At 51.1% G+C, this 19,198-nt stretch overlaps 1 protein-coding gene and 1 long non-coding RNA gene across 12 annotated transcripts in view; one reads left to right on the forward strand and one right to left on the reverse strand.

Moving 5' to 3' along the window:
- The window catches only part of DLGAP4 (DLG associated protein 4), a 200,682-nt gene that overhangs the window by 53,185 nt on the left and 128,299 nt on the right, over positions 1-19,198 (reverse strand). For 2 of the 11 annotated variants that reach the window (XM_043602458.1, XM_043602454.1), the window contains exon 1: positions 12,821-13,856. The exons of 7 other annotated variants lie outside the window; for them this stretch is intronic. Coding sequence is in view for 1 of the 4 variants with exons in the window: in XM_043602453.1 (XP_043458388.1) it covers positions 12,821-12,851 (31 nt within the window). In the remaining 3 variants the exon portion in view is untranslated. Of the gene's footprint in view, positions 1-3,062; positions 3,145-12,820; positions 13,932-19,198 lie in introns of those variants that run through there. 2 more of the 11 variants (XM_043602453.1, XM_043602455.1) reach the window with 2 other exon arrangements.
- Positions 17,025-19,176, forward strand: LOC122496321. The gene is made up of 3 exons (XR_006300765.1): positions 17,025-17,380; positions 18,097-18,224; positions 19,025-19,176. It is a non-coding gene; the product is annotated as an uncharacterized LOC122496321 (long non-coding RNA).

Here is a 19,198-nt window from a genome sequence, read left to right on the forward strand (position 1 = left end):
AGAATAAAAAGAACGTGAACCAAAACTTCAAATCTTGGGGCGCCTGGGTGGCTCAGTCGGTTGAGCGTCCGACTTCGTTCAGGTCATTATCTCAGACTCCATGAGTTCGAGCCCCGCGTCAGGCTCTGTGATGACAGCTCAGAGCCTGGAGCCTGCTTCAGACTCTGTGTCTCCCTCTCTCTCTGCCCCTCCCCTGCTCATGCTCTGTCTCTCTCTGTCTCAAAAATCAATAAAAACATTAAAAAATAAATTTAAAAAATTAAAAAAAACCTTCAAATCTTGATTAAGCTGTGTGACTTTGGGCAAGTCACTTAGCCTTTCTGTTGTATTACCTCTAAAAACAGCAATAGGGGCGCCTGGGTGGCGCAGTCGGTTAAGCGTCCGACTTCAACCAGGTCACGATCTCGCGGTCCGTGAGTTCGAGCCCCGCGTCAGGCTCTGGGCTGATGGCTCAGAGCCTGGAGCCTGTTTCCGATTCTGTGTCTGCCTCTCTCTCTGCCCCTCCCCCGTTCATGCTCTGTCTCTCTCTGTCCCAAAAATAAATAAACGTTGAAAAAAAAAATTAAAAAAAAAAAATAAAATAAAAACAGCAATAACTGCAACCTGCAACAAACTGCCAACAGAAGCAACAAAACCTGTGAACCATGAGGTGGTATGTGAAAGGAAATTAGCAATAAATAGGGAGCGCTGAAGAACCCTTTTCTTGAGGATTTAGGATCAGTATGAAAACCAATCAGAAGGTCAGTATTTGGGAGTTCTGATCTTAATTTAAAAAAACAAAAACAACAACACCTCTTGATTCACTGACACTCTGGCTCCTACAGGGCAAGAAAGTTGTTTGCTTCAGAGCAAACAAGGTCACGGAGACTGATGAGGCCCTGCCTGACCTTGCAGACCATTTCAGATATAACAGACCCTCTCCCTGTTCCCTCAATATGCTAAACACTTTCCACCTGAGGGTCCTGAGCCCTGCTGTTCCCAATCTGCCCCTGACTGCCTCTTTCCCACTGGTCACCTCACCTTCCCTGACGTGCCCTCCCCATCCTCAGTTCCCTCTCAGCACCTATTTGTTTCCTTCAAGGCTCTTTATCACAAGCAGAGAGTATCTTGTATATCTGTCACCTTCTTGGATGGGGATTCCAAGCTGAATGGAAGCTCCTTGAGGAAAGAGACCAAGTCTGAACTGTTCCCTACCCTCCTCTGGCTCACCCCTGGCACTCTGAGCACAAGAATGGCTGACTCTTTGGAAAGAGAGGGGGTGGTTGTTTGGAGGTTGGCTTGTGAGGTGGGAGGAATTGGCTGGGACGAACCCAAACCCTCTTCTGAGTGTCTCCATACACTTGTTATGCGCGCCCCCTTTGTGGAAACTGCTGGGGCAGCAGTAGCAGAGGCAGCCTGCTGTTACAGGTGCTGTCAGCCAAGTTCCACTCTTCCTACGCTAGCCCAGGCCAAACTGTCCCCAGGCAGGCAGACACCTGTGGACTGCTACCACACCCCTGTGCAGGGCAACACCATATCATGAAGCGCACGAAGCCTGGGAAGGCAAGAAAGTTCCAGGAGAAGCTGGAACTATCATATCTATTCACAGCACACTCAATAATAGGTCCCAGCAGGAAACTGGTCCAAGGAGTGATGACCCTTCAGAGACAAACCCTGGCTCTGAGTGCCTAGTTGACTCTGATGGCCCTCAGCAGGCATTCTAGCTTGATCTCAGCTCTCCTGGCCCTGGGCAGCCAACCCCTGCCATTCCTCCCTGATCCCCTGCCATTCTTCCCTGATTCCCTTCCCCTCCCCTACCCACGGCACCCCCAGACCCCAGGGTATCTTCCTCTCAAAATCTCCACCACCTGGATCCTACCCAGCTTTTGAGGTTTTGAAGGTCCCCCTCTCTCAATTCACTCCAGAGTCCCCATCAGAGCGCTGCACTTGGCAGACGAAACTTGATATCCCTCCAAACACCGCATCTAGTCCACCTACATCTTTCCAGGCACGGGACATGGACAGTCTTTAGCTATTTCAAGTCTTCTCTCTCCCCCTGGGTATCAATAACAGCAGCAGCTAACATTTTTTAAGTGGTTCCTCTGTACCAGATACTGTGCTCAGTGCTTTACACACATTCTTTCTCTTGTCCACATGCTAAGACTAATGCCAGGTAATATTATCATCTCTATTTTGCAAATGAAAAAACTGAGGTCTAGAGAGGTTAAGCAACTTGCCCAAGGTCTCACAGCTCTTGGTGGCAGCCCAGGATCTAAACTCCAGCAGTATGTCACTAGAGCCAGGATCTTAACTACAGGTCTGTGAGACTTCTGGGGTGTGGGCTTCTCCCCCAGTGCCTGGCTCAGCCTTAACACAGTTAGGCCTACCTGATCACCTACCATGTGCTCGGCGTGAGCCCTCAGGGAGTGGACTTGAACCAAAATGGCTTTGTGCTTGGGGACCCCGTGATTGTGCAGAGAAGTACACTGAAATTGTTATTTGTTGAGCAACAAAATTGATACCATATCTGCTCTGGCAAGGCTGAGAATTTTCTTAGAAAAAGCACAGGAACTTAAGAACCCAGCTAATCTTTGAAATATACAGGCCAACCAAATCAGGTGTTAAGATACTCCCTAGCTTCCAAGGGATCGAAACTGATTCAACTGAACGGCAGAACTAGAAAGAGCTCCTCCTGCCAAGAAACAAATGGGGAATCTGAAACCCAGAGGGGAGAGGATCTTGCCTGAAGTTACCTCAACACTCCGGAGAAGCCATGGCTCCTGCTCCCCCAATCCCTGTCCTTTCCAAGTTCTTGAGACTGGGACTAGAACCAGGGCAGAAAGGCTTTCAGGCCATCTGGGTCCTTAAGAAGCTGCCAGGAGTTGAGGTAAATACCTGCCCCAAAGTGACCAAAAGTTTAAAAGTCTTCACAGTAGAGACAGGGCCCTAGGTCTTACCTTCAGGGAGAATGGGACTGTTCTGTGGAAGCTGGATTTGGGAAGCCAGGATTTCTTTCCCAGGCCAGCATAAGCCCAGCTCAGCCCTGCTCCAGGACGGGAGTTTAAAAGGTAGTAGCTCCTCACCTGGGGCCACACCCGGGTGAGGCTCTCACCAGGAAACTCGTCGGACTGGCCGTCTCCCAGACAGCACAGGCCAGAACGCCACTGCCTGTCTGTAGCCTGGCGCCTCTCCCAGCTGGGCCCTGCTGCCCGCCCCCCCCCCCCCCGCCCCCCCAGGGCCTCCAGAGCAAGAGGGAGAAAAGGCCTGCTCTCCTCCTGTAAGGCCAGCTCGGCCTGGGTCCCCCAGGGCCAGTCCCAGCCTGGGCTGGGTCTGAATGAAGGCAGCTGCTTCCTGCTTTGCCTTTTTCTTTCACTTTGGGTTTTAACCCCAAAGTGAAACTAAAGACTGGGACGATGTGGGAAAGACGGTGAGGGTTAAGGCCTGGGAGGGCTGAACACCTGGGTTCTAATCCCAATAAGGCTGCCCACTCACTGGGACACCTGGGAGGAGACCAACTCCAGGCCTCAGTTTTCCCATTGATAAAATGGGAGGAAGGAACTAGGCTGGTGATTTTAAACTAGTCATTTTAAACTGGAAAAATTATAGAACTTCCCCTTCTTCATCCTACCACTGCTGAAGGCTGAAAGGGAGTGGCAGAAATGCCCTGTGGGGGACTCTAAAGGACCTTCCTGTTGGCTCAGAGGAGGCAAAACTGGCCGCAGCGTGGGGACCCTCCTGGTCTCCCTGACTACCTCTTCCTCGCCTGTCACCCAATCACCTTCATCCTGAGCAGGCCCTGGAGTTCCAGCATCCTGGGGCAAATCAAATTCATCCTAGGCATGAGCCTGACTCTGTCCTGGCATAGCAATTGGAGACACCCACCAACAGCTGCCCCAGCCATCTATTAAGACTGACGGTAGCCCACTCAGGACTGGTCCAAACATCAGACTCAGTGACTCCAGGGTGCCCGATACAGTGTCTAGCTAAGACCACTATAATCTGTTTTACGGGGTTTCCCCACTGGCTGGTTTACCAAATTTTCCCACTAGCCTCGTGACATGAGAAAGGTATGGATGAGCCTCCCCATTTTTCAGATGAAGAAAATTGAGGGTCAGAGAAGGGCAGGGACATAGTGGCCAAGCCTGCACCGGTATTCGGGAGCTCAGTAAATATTTGCTGAATAAATGAGTTCACTGGCCCAGCAGCTGCCAAGCAGGTGCAGCCCAAGCCAGAGAAACACAGGAAGGAGGATACAGTGTGGGAGGGAGGATGCTTCTCCCTGGAGACCAAGTCATAAACAGGTCCCAAGGTACCTACAACAGAATTCCCTCCACCCAATCCTGGCCCCATCTTGTCACCCCTCCAGCCCATTTCTTCCCTTCATTTCTCACTTCCTTCCATCAGCACCTTACTCTGGAAATACCTCATTGGCTGAGGACTACTGGGTGACACTGGCCAACCCCCTTCCCCTGTCTGGGCTGAACTGGAAAAGTCTGTTCTCAACCAAGGAAATGAATTTGAATCCAGGGGAGGTAGAGTGCTTTTTAAAAAATACACATTTTCAGAATGCAAAAGAAGGTAATTCAAAAACATCTAGCAGGGGCACCTGTGTGGCTCAGTTGGCTAAGCGTGCAACTTCAGCTCAGGTCATGATCTCACGGTTCATGAGTTCAAGCTCTGCATCAGGCTCTGTGCTGACAGCTCAGAGCCTGGAGCCTACTTTGAATTCTGTGTCTCCCTCTCTCTCTGCCCTTCCTGCACTCACACTCGTGCATTCTCTCTCTCTCAAAAGTAAATAAACATTAAAAAAAACTTTTTTAAAAACATCTAGCAAAATTTTAGGTGCATAGACTCTTTGCAACAACAATTTCACTTGCAGGAATGGCTCCCACAGCTCCACAGGCATACAGGCAGGCATACATACGTGTGGGGAAGGGTGCTCGCTGCAGCAATGCTCACAGCAGCAACACTGGAAACAACCTAAATGTCCTTGAGCAGAGGACTGGACAAACAGCTGGTGGTCCATCCACTGACAGACTGTCACATGGTCATGGAAAAGGAGGCCATGGACCTGTGTACATCTACAACATAGTTAGACTTGCGTGAAGAAGACAAAGCACAAAACAGCAGGCTGTAGGCAGAGAATATGCCACCATTTGTGTAATAAAAAAGGATGCTATTGACATAGCTGCCCATATATGAAGAGTATTTCTGGAAGGAAACATCAAGACTGTTCCCAGTGATCACTGAGGAGTGGAGGTGGGAGAGACCCTAATTTTTCATTGGGCACTTTTTTCTACAAAGTTTGAAAGTTTAGCCACATACACAAATTGCTTTTTCAATAAAAATGTAATTTTTACATAAAATACATAAAAATAACTCTACATACATAAATATACAAATACATAAAAATAACTCTAGCAAAATGCACCCAGAGAAACCTCTTGTATGTCTCAGGGCCCAGGCATCTGGATTTTGAGGCCTAGCCTCTACTGGTCTAGCCTTGTAGAACAGGTGGTCAGCCTCTGACAGTAGATGGAGGCAGCCTGGACATCATAGGGCTCTGGCAGGGGAAAAATGTCAGACTCATAAAAAACTTGGTCTTAAGGCATAGGGAAGATGTGAATATGGCTTGACTGTGGAACAGGTTCAGCTAAGAGAGAGCTCCTACAGGGAGCAATGGGGAAATTATTATGTAAGGCTGGTAAGACGGGAAGAGGAAGGATTATTTCTTTCAAAATGGGATCCTAGCAAGTCCCTTCCTCTCTAATGCTTGGTTCCCACTCATGGGACCTGAGGGGGCTGGGCCAGAGTCCTTTCTAGGCATGAAATTCTAGGATCTGCCTTTATTTCATCTCATTTAATATTAAAGGAGGCAAGGGAGGGTCCCCAGCTCAGCACATGGCCATAGGGCTCCACACCTGTGCAGACTGTAATCAAATATTTGGAAGCTGGAGAAAATTCAGGCCAGGATGTTGAGTATAGCAGCCCTCGGGCAACTCCCCCACCCCTTGTCCCCCAGGAGAAGGAGCAGATGGCCTTCTGTTGAGATGTCCTTTCTCACCTTCTTGTTAATAATTAAGTCATGACTGAAGACCTCTTTTGTCACTTTTGAAGTTCAGTTTGCAGAAATTTACTGCCTTGGCTTGCTTTTCCACAATGCTCTAGGCTCAGGACTCACAGACTACAACAATCTAGATCTAAGCCACAAGCCCAAATTACAGGGGTCTGCAGTGGAAAGAGTCCAGGGTGCGGGTCAGGAGTGCTGGCGTAAATCCTGGCTAGACCTCAGTGATACTGTGAACTCTGGGAGGTGAGTGACTAAGTCTCTTAAGACTGTTCTGCTTGCCACTGTAGTGACAAGGCCAGCTCGCTGCCTGGCACTCAGCAGGCACTTAAATATTTGTTGAATGAATGAACAGCTCAGCCAGTGAATCCCAGAGTAACCTTGGTCAAGTCACTTTCTGGGAAACAAGGAGAACAAGAATAGTAATGACCTCCCAGAGGTATATAAGATCTACTGAGATAAAGTGGATGAAAGTACTTTGCAAACCAAAAATAGGCTAAACAAATATTAAGCATCCAGAACCAACACGTGGAAAACAAAATAAAAAGAATGAATATACGTATGGATGGTCAAATTTGTGAGAAACCATGGGGCAAATGGTAAAGCATTAATCAAATGAATTACTACAATTGAAAGCGACAGTACAGGCTGCTTGCTCCAGTCCACTGTTCCAATGTCTGAGTATTTTCTCACAAGAGGCTGTGTCTATTCAGAAGCAGAACAAAAATCCCTCATCAAAACCTTTGTCTAGATTTTGGTATGAAAAAGATGGGTGCAGTTACAATCATATCTTGCATATAGTTGGGCTCAGAGAACATTTGCCAAAGTAAACTGGCATATGGGTCCTGGGGGTGTTTACCTCCCAGGGAGGGAAAGAAGAAGGGGAGTGAGCAGCGCACAGAGGATGTGCCTGCCATGTGGTTGCTCTGCCTCATGACCCAAGGTCCAGCTCAGGGGGACACACAGAGGAGGAGAATGATTGGCCAAGCCATCAGCTTCCTAGCTGTGCAGTGGGACCAACCGTTGCTGCCTCCCATGGAAGCCGCTCGGTAAGTACCAGTTCCCTTCTCCTTCTCTCTGCCCAGGAAGTATCCTTGGCTGCAGCCTGCGAAATGGGAACTGGGCTCCATCACCTGGCTCTCCAATGTCAAGAGCAACTTGGGACAAGTCCCCTCCTGTCTTTGTGGGTGGCTGATTTCTCTGGCTGGGCCAGGGAACACCCTCTCTAGTGGCAGCTGGCTGAGAATCCCAATGAACCCAGTCACGGACGAGCCACCGTTGGACCAGACACATATGAAGTCCAACTCTGGAGGCTGCTCACAGCCTGGTGAGTAAAACTGATGATGTGAAGGCCCCTCGCTTCCCTGACTCTCCTACCTTGAAGAAATTCTAAACTGGCACCAGCCCCGACTTTCCAGACCTTTAGAGAGTAAGGGCTTATAGGCTTTAGGGGATGTATTTGTGTGCCCCCAATTCAACAGGCAAGAAGATTCAGATTCCTGGAACCCTGATAGTAAGAGTCTCTTTTCCAAGAAGCAGAGCTGAACTGTGGTAAGAGTCAAGAGTATGCAGACAGTCAGCCCTGGGTCTGAGCCCCATTTTCCTTATCTGTAAAAGGAGGCCGGTAAGTCCCTTTGCCTCCAGCTTGGTGTAAGGATTTTCGACAGCACCCATGGAGGCCCTGGCACAGAGCCTGGCACATTGCAGCTATATAAGCAATTTGCTCAGATTGTTATTTCCTCCCCCAAAGCAGCAACACCCAACATCTTTCCCCCTGGGCCATCAAACCCCCAGACAGGCTCTCTTGAGAGAGCACAACACCCCCTGCTACCCTATATGTCTTTTCCCATCCCATGGGCTCCACCCAAACCTCACCCTCTTCTTTCAGCTGAATGCTTGCAATGCTTCCTCCCTGTCATCATTTTCATTCATTCCAATTCATTCAGCCTGATTCACCTTCTTGGGGGGGTGGGGGGGGGGGAGTTGTGCTACCCTTGCTCTAAAATCTTCCATGGCTCCCCAAAGCCTCTGCTTTTCAGCTGATGTCCAATGTTGCCTACAACTTCCTGACCCCTCCCAGATTTTTCATCCAGAGCCCTGATGTATCAGCAAAACTGGTCTACTCACCCTTTCCCTAAATACATGCTTACCTTCCAGCCTCCGCACCTCTGCCTTTGCACACACCATTCGCTAGAACGTCAGCCCCACCCTCTGTCTCTGCAAATCCAGCCCCCTTCAAGAGGGCTCTTGTTTCCTCTGGCACACACTCACTTCTTCCTTCCCAAACAATGCTTTTCTTCAGCAGACGCTTAATTACAGACTGTCACACAGTCTCTCATAATTGTAGGCCTTGTCTCCCTTGTCAGACCATAAGTTCCCAAGTGCAGAGGCCCTGTCTGTTCTTTCCCAGCCTCTCAGAGCCCAGCCCAGGGCTGGGAGGACAGGGCCCTGGTCAGAAAGTGCTTTCCAAGCCCATCTGGCTCCAGGCTGAGCCAAGTCTAGCTCCACTTGGGACCATTTCTCCCCCTTTTGTCCTATGAGGAAACTTAACTGCCCAAACCAAACCTCAGTGTTCCCACTCTCCACCGGGTGACCTAGGCCAGCAATACACAGAAATGGTGACCTAGGTGGGCAGGCAGGGCCATGGTTCTTGTCCAGCCCTGGCATGGTCTTATTTTGGGATCCGAGGCACATCCCTGTCTTTACCCTTACCTGGGCCTGCTTCTTCGCTGAGAAACAAGAAACAATCTTTTAGCTGTAGAATATGGATATCATTTGTCTTTAAGATAGCCTTGGTTCCCACGAGTGGGTGGGTGAGGAACCAGCTGATTCCAACACAGGTGGAGGGAGGAGAGGCAGCCACAGCCAGGACTGGGAAATCCAGGAATCTGAGAGGTGATGAGACTGCACACCTCATCAGCCTCATTAAACTCCTGTTGATGACAGGATTGCGTTCCTGTCTAAGTGTTCAATTCCACAGCCCTCACCCTGGCCAGGTCTGACAGTGTCTGCTGCCAGGGCTAAGCAAGGGAAGGGTAACTTGCTTCTGGAAACAACAAATCCTGCCCAAAACAAAGATGAGGAGGAGCCAGTTTCCTCACCTGTAAAATGAGGATAATAATGGTATCTGCGTCATAGGATTGCTGCAATAATACGGTGAGATGATGCCACAAACCATTTAGCACAGTCCCTGGCACCTGGTAAATGGCACTGTAGCATCGGGTTCCTTATTCTCAAGGGGCCTTTACCACAGAAGTTCTTATCCTCACAGCAACCTGTGAGGAAGGGGTTTCCATCCCAACATGACAGAAGAAAACTGAGGTACAAAAACTTGATCAATCCAAGGTCACGCAGTGGGGGACAAGCCAAGCTGTGATACAAACCCAGGAAACGCTCAGTTCAGCTTTTCCCAGAGTGCAGTCCACAGGCTCTCGGCATCAGAGCAGCATCAGGTTTGAACAGCTGACTCCTGCCCCTACACCTGCCAAAGGAGACTCTCTGGGGAACCCAAACTTTATAAAGCTAAGAGACCTAAATTTTATATATAAGGAAACTGAGGTGCAGAGAGGTGAAGTGACCACTTTTCAGCAACGGCCACTTTTCTACAAGTATGGACCTGGGACAGAATTCACAGTCTGTTTCAGAGACTTCCTGGAGGAGGTGGCAGCATTTGACAAGGTGGGCCCCTACGGGAAGAGAGGGCACCACAGGGAGGGTACAGCAAAAATAAAGGCTTGGGGCAGGAAAGGCCAGGCAACAACTGTTCAATGCTGCTCATGCTTCCAGATCCCTGGGGAGCCACCGCTGCAGCCGTTCCCTAAAAGCCCAAAGAGAGACATTCCTGAGCCAATCTGAACTTCTGGGAGGAAAGCCTGCCATGCTGTTGTCTACAACCAGCAAGTCTCTGGCCCTCTGGGTGTGTCTACTTGCTGCTCAGGATGACACAGCCAGGGAAGATGGTGACTCAGTCTCCACCCAGCCTAAAGCCAGTCCTGTTTAAGTTTGAGAAGAGCTCAGGGGCTGAGGAAAAGTCAAGCAAACCCTCCTTGCAGAACAGATACCAGACCCAGAGAAGGAGGCCTGAGGGACAGGCTACGAGGCAGAAGCGATAAATATGGAGCAAAGCTGCGGAAGAAGAAAAGTCAAGAGGGCTAGGCTCAAGCCCGCTCTGACACTGCCATGCTGTGGGACCCTGAGCAGGTTCCTGTCCCTCTCTGGGCCCCCTATTCTTCATTCACCTGTGAAGCAGAGAGAACTCCAATGGCTTCTGACTTCCTCCCAGGACTGTTGTGAGAAACAATGGCCAGGAAAGAACCTGACAGATTACACAATGCCTCGCAAAGCAAGTGAGAGATTAAAGGATTACTCCTATTATTTATTACAACAGTCAGGTGCTTTCCTTGTTACCTCAACCTGAACACCAGGGGGACGGGGGAGGCCTGGGGGTGGGTGGGGAGAGGCTGGGTCTCTGTCTTGTTTCCTCAAAGAAAAAAGTGACCCAGATATTATTGGGAGATAAAAATTCACATTTATTAAGTGCCTATGGTGTACTAGGGGTTTTTTAAACATATAATCTCACTTAATCCTCACCACAATGCTGTAGTGTAAATATCTTGAGTCCAGATGAGGAAACTTGAAGCTCAAAGAAAGTAACCTGCCCAAGATTACAGTGACTGAGTGATGGAGACCAATTAAAACCAGGTGTTTATGACTCTAAAACCCACATTAATTCTACTCTCTGAAACAATCTGTATTAAAGGCAGAACATGCCTGGTATAGAGGCCCAACTCAAGCACTGCCTCCTCCTGGAAGCTCTTCTGAACCCTTTGCCCAGACAGGAGCTCTCTTCTATGAAACCCCACAGCACACGGTCAGCACACATCTTGCAGCATTCGACACCTTCTCCCTCTAGTTCTGTGACCAAGCACACCTTTAACAGGTAAGATGAGATGCAGGTGCAAATTGGTGGCCTTTGAGTTACCTTAGAATCCTCAAATGCTGGAGGTGGAAGCACCAAAGAGCCCATGCCATCCAACCCCCTCATTTTTCAGAAAGAAAAATAGAGAGCGAGACACTTGTCTGAAGTCGCACAGCATCTTACCACAGCCAGGAACAGAACCTTGGCATTCTGCCTCACAGAATTTCTTTAGAGATTCTGTGATTTCAGAATCAGCCTTAGGACAAAAGACTATTATTCCCATTTTACAGACAAGGACACTGAAGTATAGGGGAAAGTGGCCTCCCTGAGAGTAAGATATGGAGACCAGAATCCAGATCCCCTACTTCCAGGCCAAACACCAAGCCCTTCTTCCTCCCCATCACAAGTAGTCTGTATAGTGTGTCAAGCACAGGGCCCAGAGTGAAAAGATCAATGGATGTTGGAAATGGTCATTATACACCAGTGGGCAAGGGACACCAGCCTGACAGTGACCTCTTGAGAGGCAGTGTCATAGAAGAGGACCAGGAGTCCTTGCTCAACCCTCTATAGGTCCCTATAGGTCTCTGAGACAAGAGTGTTACAACAGCTGATCTCATCTGCTCCAAAGTTCTAAGACATCCTAGGCTCCTTGACAGCAGACTCCTGGTGTCTGTGGAGCCGCTCCCACTTGGGGCCTTTGTTCCCCCACTCTGCAGAGAAGCAGGAAAAGCAGCAAAGGCTCACAACTACAAACTGACTCACTTTATTCCCAAGTGCCACTGGCCAAACAGGGCCCACCCTCAAAAAACAATGGGATGAAATATAGAAAATCAAACTGTCTCCCAGCACAGACATCCAGCTATGCACACATGCCTACCTCTGCAAACTGACAAAGAGCAACCAGGAATCAGAGCATAAATAAGGGACGGCTTGCTCCCTGCCCTATTGGAAAGGCAGGCGTAATCCTGAATAATCAGGTGGTAATGGAACAAAGGGTAAAGAACTCTGGGTAAGGAGTCTGGGGCTGGATCCCTGTCCTAGCTCTGCCACGAACTAGCTGTGTACCCTAGGCAAGCTGTTTTCCCTCTGGGGGGGCTCAGTTTAAAGACAAAGTGACACTTCACAAATCATGTCTACAGATGTTTCATTGATCTTCACGACAACTCAGTGGGGCTAGCACAGTTATTCCCTTTCTACAGATAGAGAAACTGAGGCTTGGAGTGATCAAAGGTCTCACAGCATGAAGTCGGCAGAATCAAGGCCCAGAGTTCTTAGATCACCAAAAGAAATACTCAAGGGTGGTCAGATCAAGGACAACTCCTCTCTCCCGTCATCCTGAGAGTCTCAGCAAGACTAAGGCAGCACAGTCCCTTGTTCACCTGCCCAGTCTGGTGGCCTGCAAAGTTCTGGCCACAAACCCTACAGCCCAGCTGCCTAGAAGACCGCACCCCCCTGCAAAATTTCATTACTCAAGTTGGCAAGAACGCAGCCCCCACCCCCCAGCCGGGTCTAAATAAACGCCCAAGTGATATCACATCCTGCCAGCTCCAAAATAGCCCAGGCCTGCCCACAAGCGATCACAAAGTGCCAGGCCATGCAGGACCAAGCCAATAGGACGTCCAGCCCATGGCACCCTCCACACACTCAAGCAACTCAAAGCAGAAGCCTCAGAGCAGAAGGCCCCCCACTCCCACCTCTGCCAGGAGGCCTGGCCCCTCCCTCCCTGCCCCTTTCTTGGGAGGCCCCAGAGCCTCCTGCCCCAGCGCCAGCCCTAGCCCCAGCACCAACCCCATGGAGCCTCGCCGCGGCCAGCCTGCGGGCGGACTCCGGCCCGACCCGGACACCCCACCACTCACATTGCTTCAAGAGCTCCAGACACAAAGCCATGAGGGCCGGAGGGGGGTCAGAGACCCAGAGACCCGGCAAAGACAGAAAAGGGGAGAGGGAGAGACAAGGGAGCAGAAAGCAGGGAGACAAGGGGCAGAGAAAGCAAAGGGGTCAAGAGCCCTGGGCAAAGGAGCGGGCTCAAAAGGGGGCCTTCAGCACAAGAGCCACTGAGTGGTGAGGCCACCAAGACAGATGCGGGGGCAGAGGCAGGGAGAGCAAAGCGGAGGACCCCAATCCCCAGAATTGGGGGCCACAGAGTCCTGAGAGAGAACAAGGAGAGACAGACACGGAGACAAACCAAGGGATAGCAGGAAGGGGTGAAGTCTGGGAGCTGGGGAGCTTTTGGGGGGTCCAAAGGAGCACCTAAGGGATGTCGGAGGTCCCAGCGTGTATGGGGGGGGGGGCACCAAGAGGGAAAACCCCGCGGAAATGAGGACTAAGAGGAGGGCAAGACCACAGGGATTTGAGGGTACAGACAGAGGGGAGGACCCCTCCAAAGGATGTGCGGGAATCTTAGAGGGGAGGCGTGGGGAAATGAAGGGGGTGTTCTGAAGGAAAGGCCCCCAAAGATGTGGGGACACCGTGAGGGGGAGTCCCGAGGAACGGGACGCTCAGAAAGGGAGGCTCCGAGGGATGAGCGGAGAGCTTTGAGGGGGACCCGAGATCCGGGCGCGAGGGAGGGGCTGTGAGGCACCGCGAGGGCAGAGACAAAGAGACAGCGAGCCGGGGAGAGACAAAGCGGGCGGAGCGGGGAGACGAGCCCGAAGGCTGGCAGCCGGACAGAAGGACGGAAGCGCGAGCGGGCGGGTGGACGAACGGACGGACAAACGGGGAGGAGGGCGGGGGCAGGGCCGGGCGGGGGCGGCGCCCGTCTCCTCGCGGGGCCGCGGCTGCTCCGGGCGGCGCTGGGCGGGCCCCGGGCGTCCGGGCTGAGGAGGCAGCGGCGACGACGTGGACCGGACAGACGGACGGAGTGACGGACGAGGCTGGCGGCAGCTGCGGCCAGCGGCGGGCACTCACCCTCCTCCCTCACGCGGCCCGGCCCGAGGCTCCGGTTTTGTACGCCCGAGGGGCGGGGCCTCCGGGTTAAAGCCCCGCGCCAGCCCCGCCCCGCCCCGCCCCACGCGTCAGCCGCGCGCGCGCGCGCCTCCCGGGACTCCAGGGGCGGGCGGGGACGCGCGCAGCCCCCTCGGCACGTGGCCCGGCGCGCAAGCGCGCGGCGCGCTCAGCCAGCCCACGCCCAGGCCCACGGACCGTGAGAGCGAGCGCGCGCCCACGTCGGCACGCGCATGCCTGAGCACCGGGGGCTCCGCCCCTCGAGCCGCCCCGCCAAACCGGTTCCAGCTGGAACGGGACGCATGCTCTGTGCCGGGGGAAGAGCGGTGTGAGTTCGCACTAGGTCACTGTGGCGACACCTCGCTGTCACCGGGGGAAACTGAGGGTCACAGCAAGCAGCCTAAGCTGGTCTTCTTACCCCTGCATGGTCAAATTAGACCTCAAGTACTATGGACTCTACGCCCTAAGTGTTTCTAGTTGTCCCCTCCCCTCATCCTCCCTTTGCTGTCCTCATACGGAGTCCTCTAGATTGGGTTCGAATCCCTACTCACCCTTTGGAGGGTTCTGTGACCTTGTATGAGATGCTCTTTCAGTCTCCCTGAGCCTTTGAGTCGTCCTCGGCAAAATAAAACGAGCACACTCAGTGTTTCCTGAAGGGCAAAGCACGGTAGGGGCTGCCCGAATCCCTAAATCACTCCCTTCACGTCTCATGGCCCTCCCAGTTCCCCATTCTCTCCTGCGAGGCCCCCACTCCTTGTTTAGTCCTGGTCTTGAGTCGTTCCCTTACAGCCTCACCCTTCTAGGCTGTACCTGTAGAAGGTCTGCCATCCACAGACCTGACTCCTGTTCCCTGACCTGCCTTGCTGGGTGACTTAGGCAAGGCCTTACCCTCTCTGTGCATCTCTTTAGTAAATGTAAATTGAGAAAAGAATCTTACTGAATAAGATGAAACAGTGTTTCTGATACCACTGTAGCGATTTTTGTACAGAGGCATAATAACAACAAAAGAAAATGAGGGTTATGGAGCCACCTGGATGCCAAACACTGTGCTAAGTAAGCACTTTGAAAGTATTAGCTTACTTTGTCCTACTCACAGTTGCTATGCTACACCTGTGCTATTCACTTAGCGTTCATTTTCAAATTGATTTACTTAGAAAATTTCTAGAAGCCCTTGAGGAAGAGCCAGGATCAGTCTTGCTCTACCCTGGCCACAGGGAACCTGCTCCTGCTCCTGCTCCAACTCACCAGGCACCCTCCTGCCTCAGGACCTCTTTTCCCTGCCTGGCATACTTCCTCAGCTTCATCCAAGTCTTTGTTTAAACATTTGTTTCTCAACGAGGTCTACCCTAGCTATCCTGTTTCTGCTGCAACAATGCCCTCCCCCAGGCTATTTTCCAATAAACCACACATTTGCGTTATTTATGTTTATTATTTTATCTGCTTCCCCCACCCCAACATAATGTACTCTCCTAGAAAGCAGGGGTTTCTGTTTTGTTTACTGTGGTGTCCCTGGTGGCTAGAGCACAGCCTGGCCCACTGTAGGTGATCAATAAACATCTATCCAATGAAAAAGTGGCTTGATTGCAAGGCTCATGCCCTTAACCACTACTTAGTAGGGGCTCTAAGGTTCCATTTAAGCACCTTAGTCTTTCTTCCTCTGGAATGACCTCTCTACCCCCAAGGGTGTAAGAAATGCCCCTTGTTCAAGAATCTCAATCCTGGGCTTTATGGCCTGTCGACCAGTCCTTAATCCCAGTCACTATTTCCCCCCAGAAGGCTCAATGGGTCTGCCTAAAAACGGGATTTAGAAGGGTGATGATCTGCGCACTGAACACACAGTAGGTACTTGGTTAACCAGGACTGTCCTGGACCAAGGCTTGGTAGAGCCTTGGGAAGAAGCCTGCCTTCTGCTCAGGGTCTCCTGTGCAGAGGTACAGCAACAGGGAATTCTGACCTCTTATCACCACTCCAGGAAAGCCTCCTGGATCCTCTTATTATTCTCTCACCCTATGGCCCCTGCCCAGGCCTCACTGCCTTGCCTGGACCTCCAAACCATCCTGCACAGCTTGCCACATAATTCTCCCTGAAACTCTTGTAACCATGCCACATCTCTTTACCAGGCCCCCTGGATGGCTCACCCACCCACAGGATAATGGGAAACTCAAGGCTTAGGAGTCAGGCAGACCCAGGTGAGAAATAGCTCCTTGACCTACTAAGTGAGTGACCTTGACTTGACTCACCTTCTCTAGGCTGCAGTTTCTTTGAAAGAGGTCTGCACATGTGTATATGTATGTGAGGTCAAACTGGGTTAACTTAGGAATGTCAGATATGTGTAACTATTCTGGCCACAGCAGACATCACCAATTGATGGTGGTGCCACTCTTCTCTGCTTAACTAAATCTCAGTCCTGGGCTCCAGGGATCAGAGATGACACAGCAGTTGAAGTCTGTTTGCAATCTCTGGACATGATGGTCTTTGAGGTTCCTCTCAGCCTTGACACTCTGGGAACTGGAGTGTCCAATCTGACAGGAGCCTGTAGTATAATAATCAGAGATTGTGGAGGGCTAGGCCTGGCAGATGGCTTCAGGGGGACAAGGCTGACTGGAGGGTTGACTGCTTACTGGAATTTTGTCAGCCTCCCTTCCTCTATCTGTGGAGGAGGGAGTGAATCAGAGGAGAAACTGGGAACGTTCTAGGGGAGACAGCAGGGGACAAAGAAGGGTGTCAGAGGATGACTTGGATGGGAGATATTCAGGCAGGGAGAGGGGTCTCCAAACCCAAGACCCACAACATTGATGGAGAATTTGAGGCACAGGGAGGGGCCAGAACCCACCCAGAGTGACACAGGAGAGAGGAAACTAGAACTCGGGGCTCTGAGCAAGGAGCAAGGGTATATTCCAGGCTAGGAAACTATCCAATTCAGCTGAGAGCTTCAAGTGCTGACAGGAAGTACCTCCAAGCATGTGTATCTGGTGTGTGTGTGTGTGTGTGTGTGTGTGTGTGTACGTGTGTACACATGCATGTGGAAATGTGCAGGTGCAGAGAATGCAGTTGGTAGGAGCTGGGGGTAGGGTGGTGGGGTGGAGGTGGGGGGGGGTGCCTGGGTGATGCCAAGCCTCCTTTGTGGTTCAGAGGGAGTGGGAGAGACACAGAAGGGGAGGCTAGGGAGGGAAGAGGGCCAGAAACTGGGAGGGGAGGAAGTGGGGGCCATAGGGAGGGAACAGGGCTGAAGGAGGCAAACCAAAGGCTAAGATGAGAAGAGGGGGGCGGAGAGCAGGGGAAACAGGAAGAAAGGGATGGAGAAAGGGAGGGAGGAGAGGAGAACGAGCACTAATGGAAGCTGGGCAGAGGAAGAGAAGAGAGGAAGTGGGAGGAAGAATTTTCTTTGTTCTTTCTTCTCTTTCCCAGAGGGTGAGAGGAGGCAAGAGGGGCCATGACTGAGGGGGTGATGGCACCCCTGTGGCCCCTTCCAGGTAGGTCCTTTGGCTGAGAGGGGCACGTGTATATATAGCCAAGCTGCTGCTTCCCCTCCCATCCTAGCTGGAGTTGACCCTGCCTGCCAGTCACCTGCCAGAGCTATTTCTGGAATGTGGAATCTGGGTCAGAAAGGGGGAGGGAGGGTGAGAGGGGGTGGTGGCAGCGGTACTGGCAGCTGGGAAGCTGGCGAGCTCTAAGTGGGTGGGTGGGTGGGCAGCTCCATGTTCTGCCTAAGGCCAGTCCTCCCCTTCCAGGCTCTCACTGCCTCAATAACCACTCCTCACCCATATCCTCCTACTTTCTTGCATATGGCCTGAGTACATACATGCCCATGAGAGAGTGACAAAGAACTTTCAACCCCTCAGCAACTTGGGGGCTCGGCACAGCCGTGGTGGGGGGGGGGTGTGTGCGCATGACCAGAATTCTCACTTCCTGGGAGGAGGCAGCCTTCTGAGCAGGGGTGACCCCTGTGGGGAAACAATGGCTGAATGAGGGTGGGCCTGTGTGTTGGTGTTAGTGTGGGTCTACGTGGAGGAAGGGCATTATGGGCAAGATTGCCAAGGTCTACTGATTAAGGATGCCACATATATAAGGGGGGTGCTGTTTACAACACAAACATAGTTGAATTATATACTTATTATGACAAAATCGTGGCAGATGGCAGTAAAAGACCTTATTCTCATAAAAATTGTGCATCATGACAATTTTTCAGCATACGGCAATTAAGTGTCTGGAGGGGAGTGCCTTTTCCTAACCCGGCACAAGGATACCATATGGACCAGCTGCAGCTCTGGGCACAGGCTTGAAAATCTGGTGGCTTTGGTTTTCCCTGTGAGGCAGGTGAGTTTACCTGCTGAGCATAAGGGGAATCAGAGGGTGGAGGAGAGACGAGCAAGTATATAGTGGTCACTGTGGAGACCTGAGGGAAGGCTGACCAGGGATATGTCAGGGGTGAATTTTTCTTATGGCTCCAATCTGCTAGAGGCACGACTTCCTCACAGGTGTGGAGGTGGTATGAGTCTTGCAGATATATATGTCTGTAAGTGCGTATATGCAGGTATATGTAGAGATCAAGTGTATATATGCTTGATCTCAGATACATCTGAGAGTATCAGTGTGCATGTGTTTTTATAATTTTTTAAATCCTATATAGCTCTGAGGGTATACAACTTCCTGTACGTCTACAAAAGGAGGTTCACGTGGGCACATAGGTCTGGGTAGGTGTGAGATGTTGCTACGTGATACTTTCTTAAGTGTCTTGGTTTGGACTAAAGCCCCCAAACTAGGAATAACTGGAGGTTCACATCCCTACATTTAAAGCCAGATGTGCCAGGTGTTGAATCAACCATACAAGATAGACTGGTGGGAGGGTCGGGGGAGCTGTGGCTGATTGAATTTTTGGCCTCTTTTAAACATTTTTTAAATGTTTATTTATTTTTGAGAGAGAGACAGCCAGAGCATGAGAAGGGGAGGGACAGAGAGAGGGAGACACAGGATATGAAGCAGGCTCCAGGTTCTGAGCTGTCAGCACAGAGCCTAATGTGGGGCTCGAACTCACACACCACAAGATAACCATCTGAGCCAAAGTCAGACGCTTAACTGACTAAGCCACCCAGGCACCCCCCTCTTTTTCTTTTTAGATTCTAGGTTAAACAATCAAGAGAAGCCACATCCAGACCTGACATAAATCATGAGATCCTGCTGTTATGACTGGATGAGACTTTGGGAGTCTTGGGGATAAGTGTATTTTCTATGTGAGAGGGACATGAATAAATGTAGTCAAGAGAGTGGACTACAGTAGATTCAATTATTGA

Source organism: Prionailurus bengalensis, chromosome A3 (genome assembly GCF_016509475.1).
Source record: "Prionailurus bengalensis isolate Pbe53 chromosome A3, Fcat_Pben_1.1_paternal_pri, whole genome shotgun sequence".
Lineage (NCBI taxonomy): Eukaryota > Metazoa > Chordata > Mammalia > Carnivora > Felidae > Prionailurus > Prionailurus bengalensis.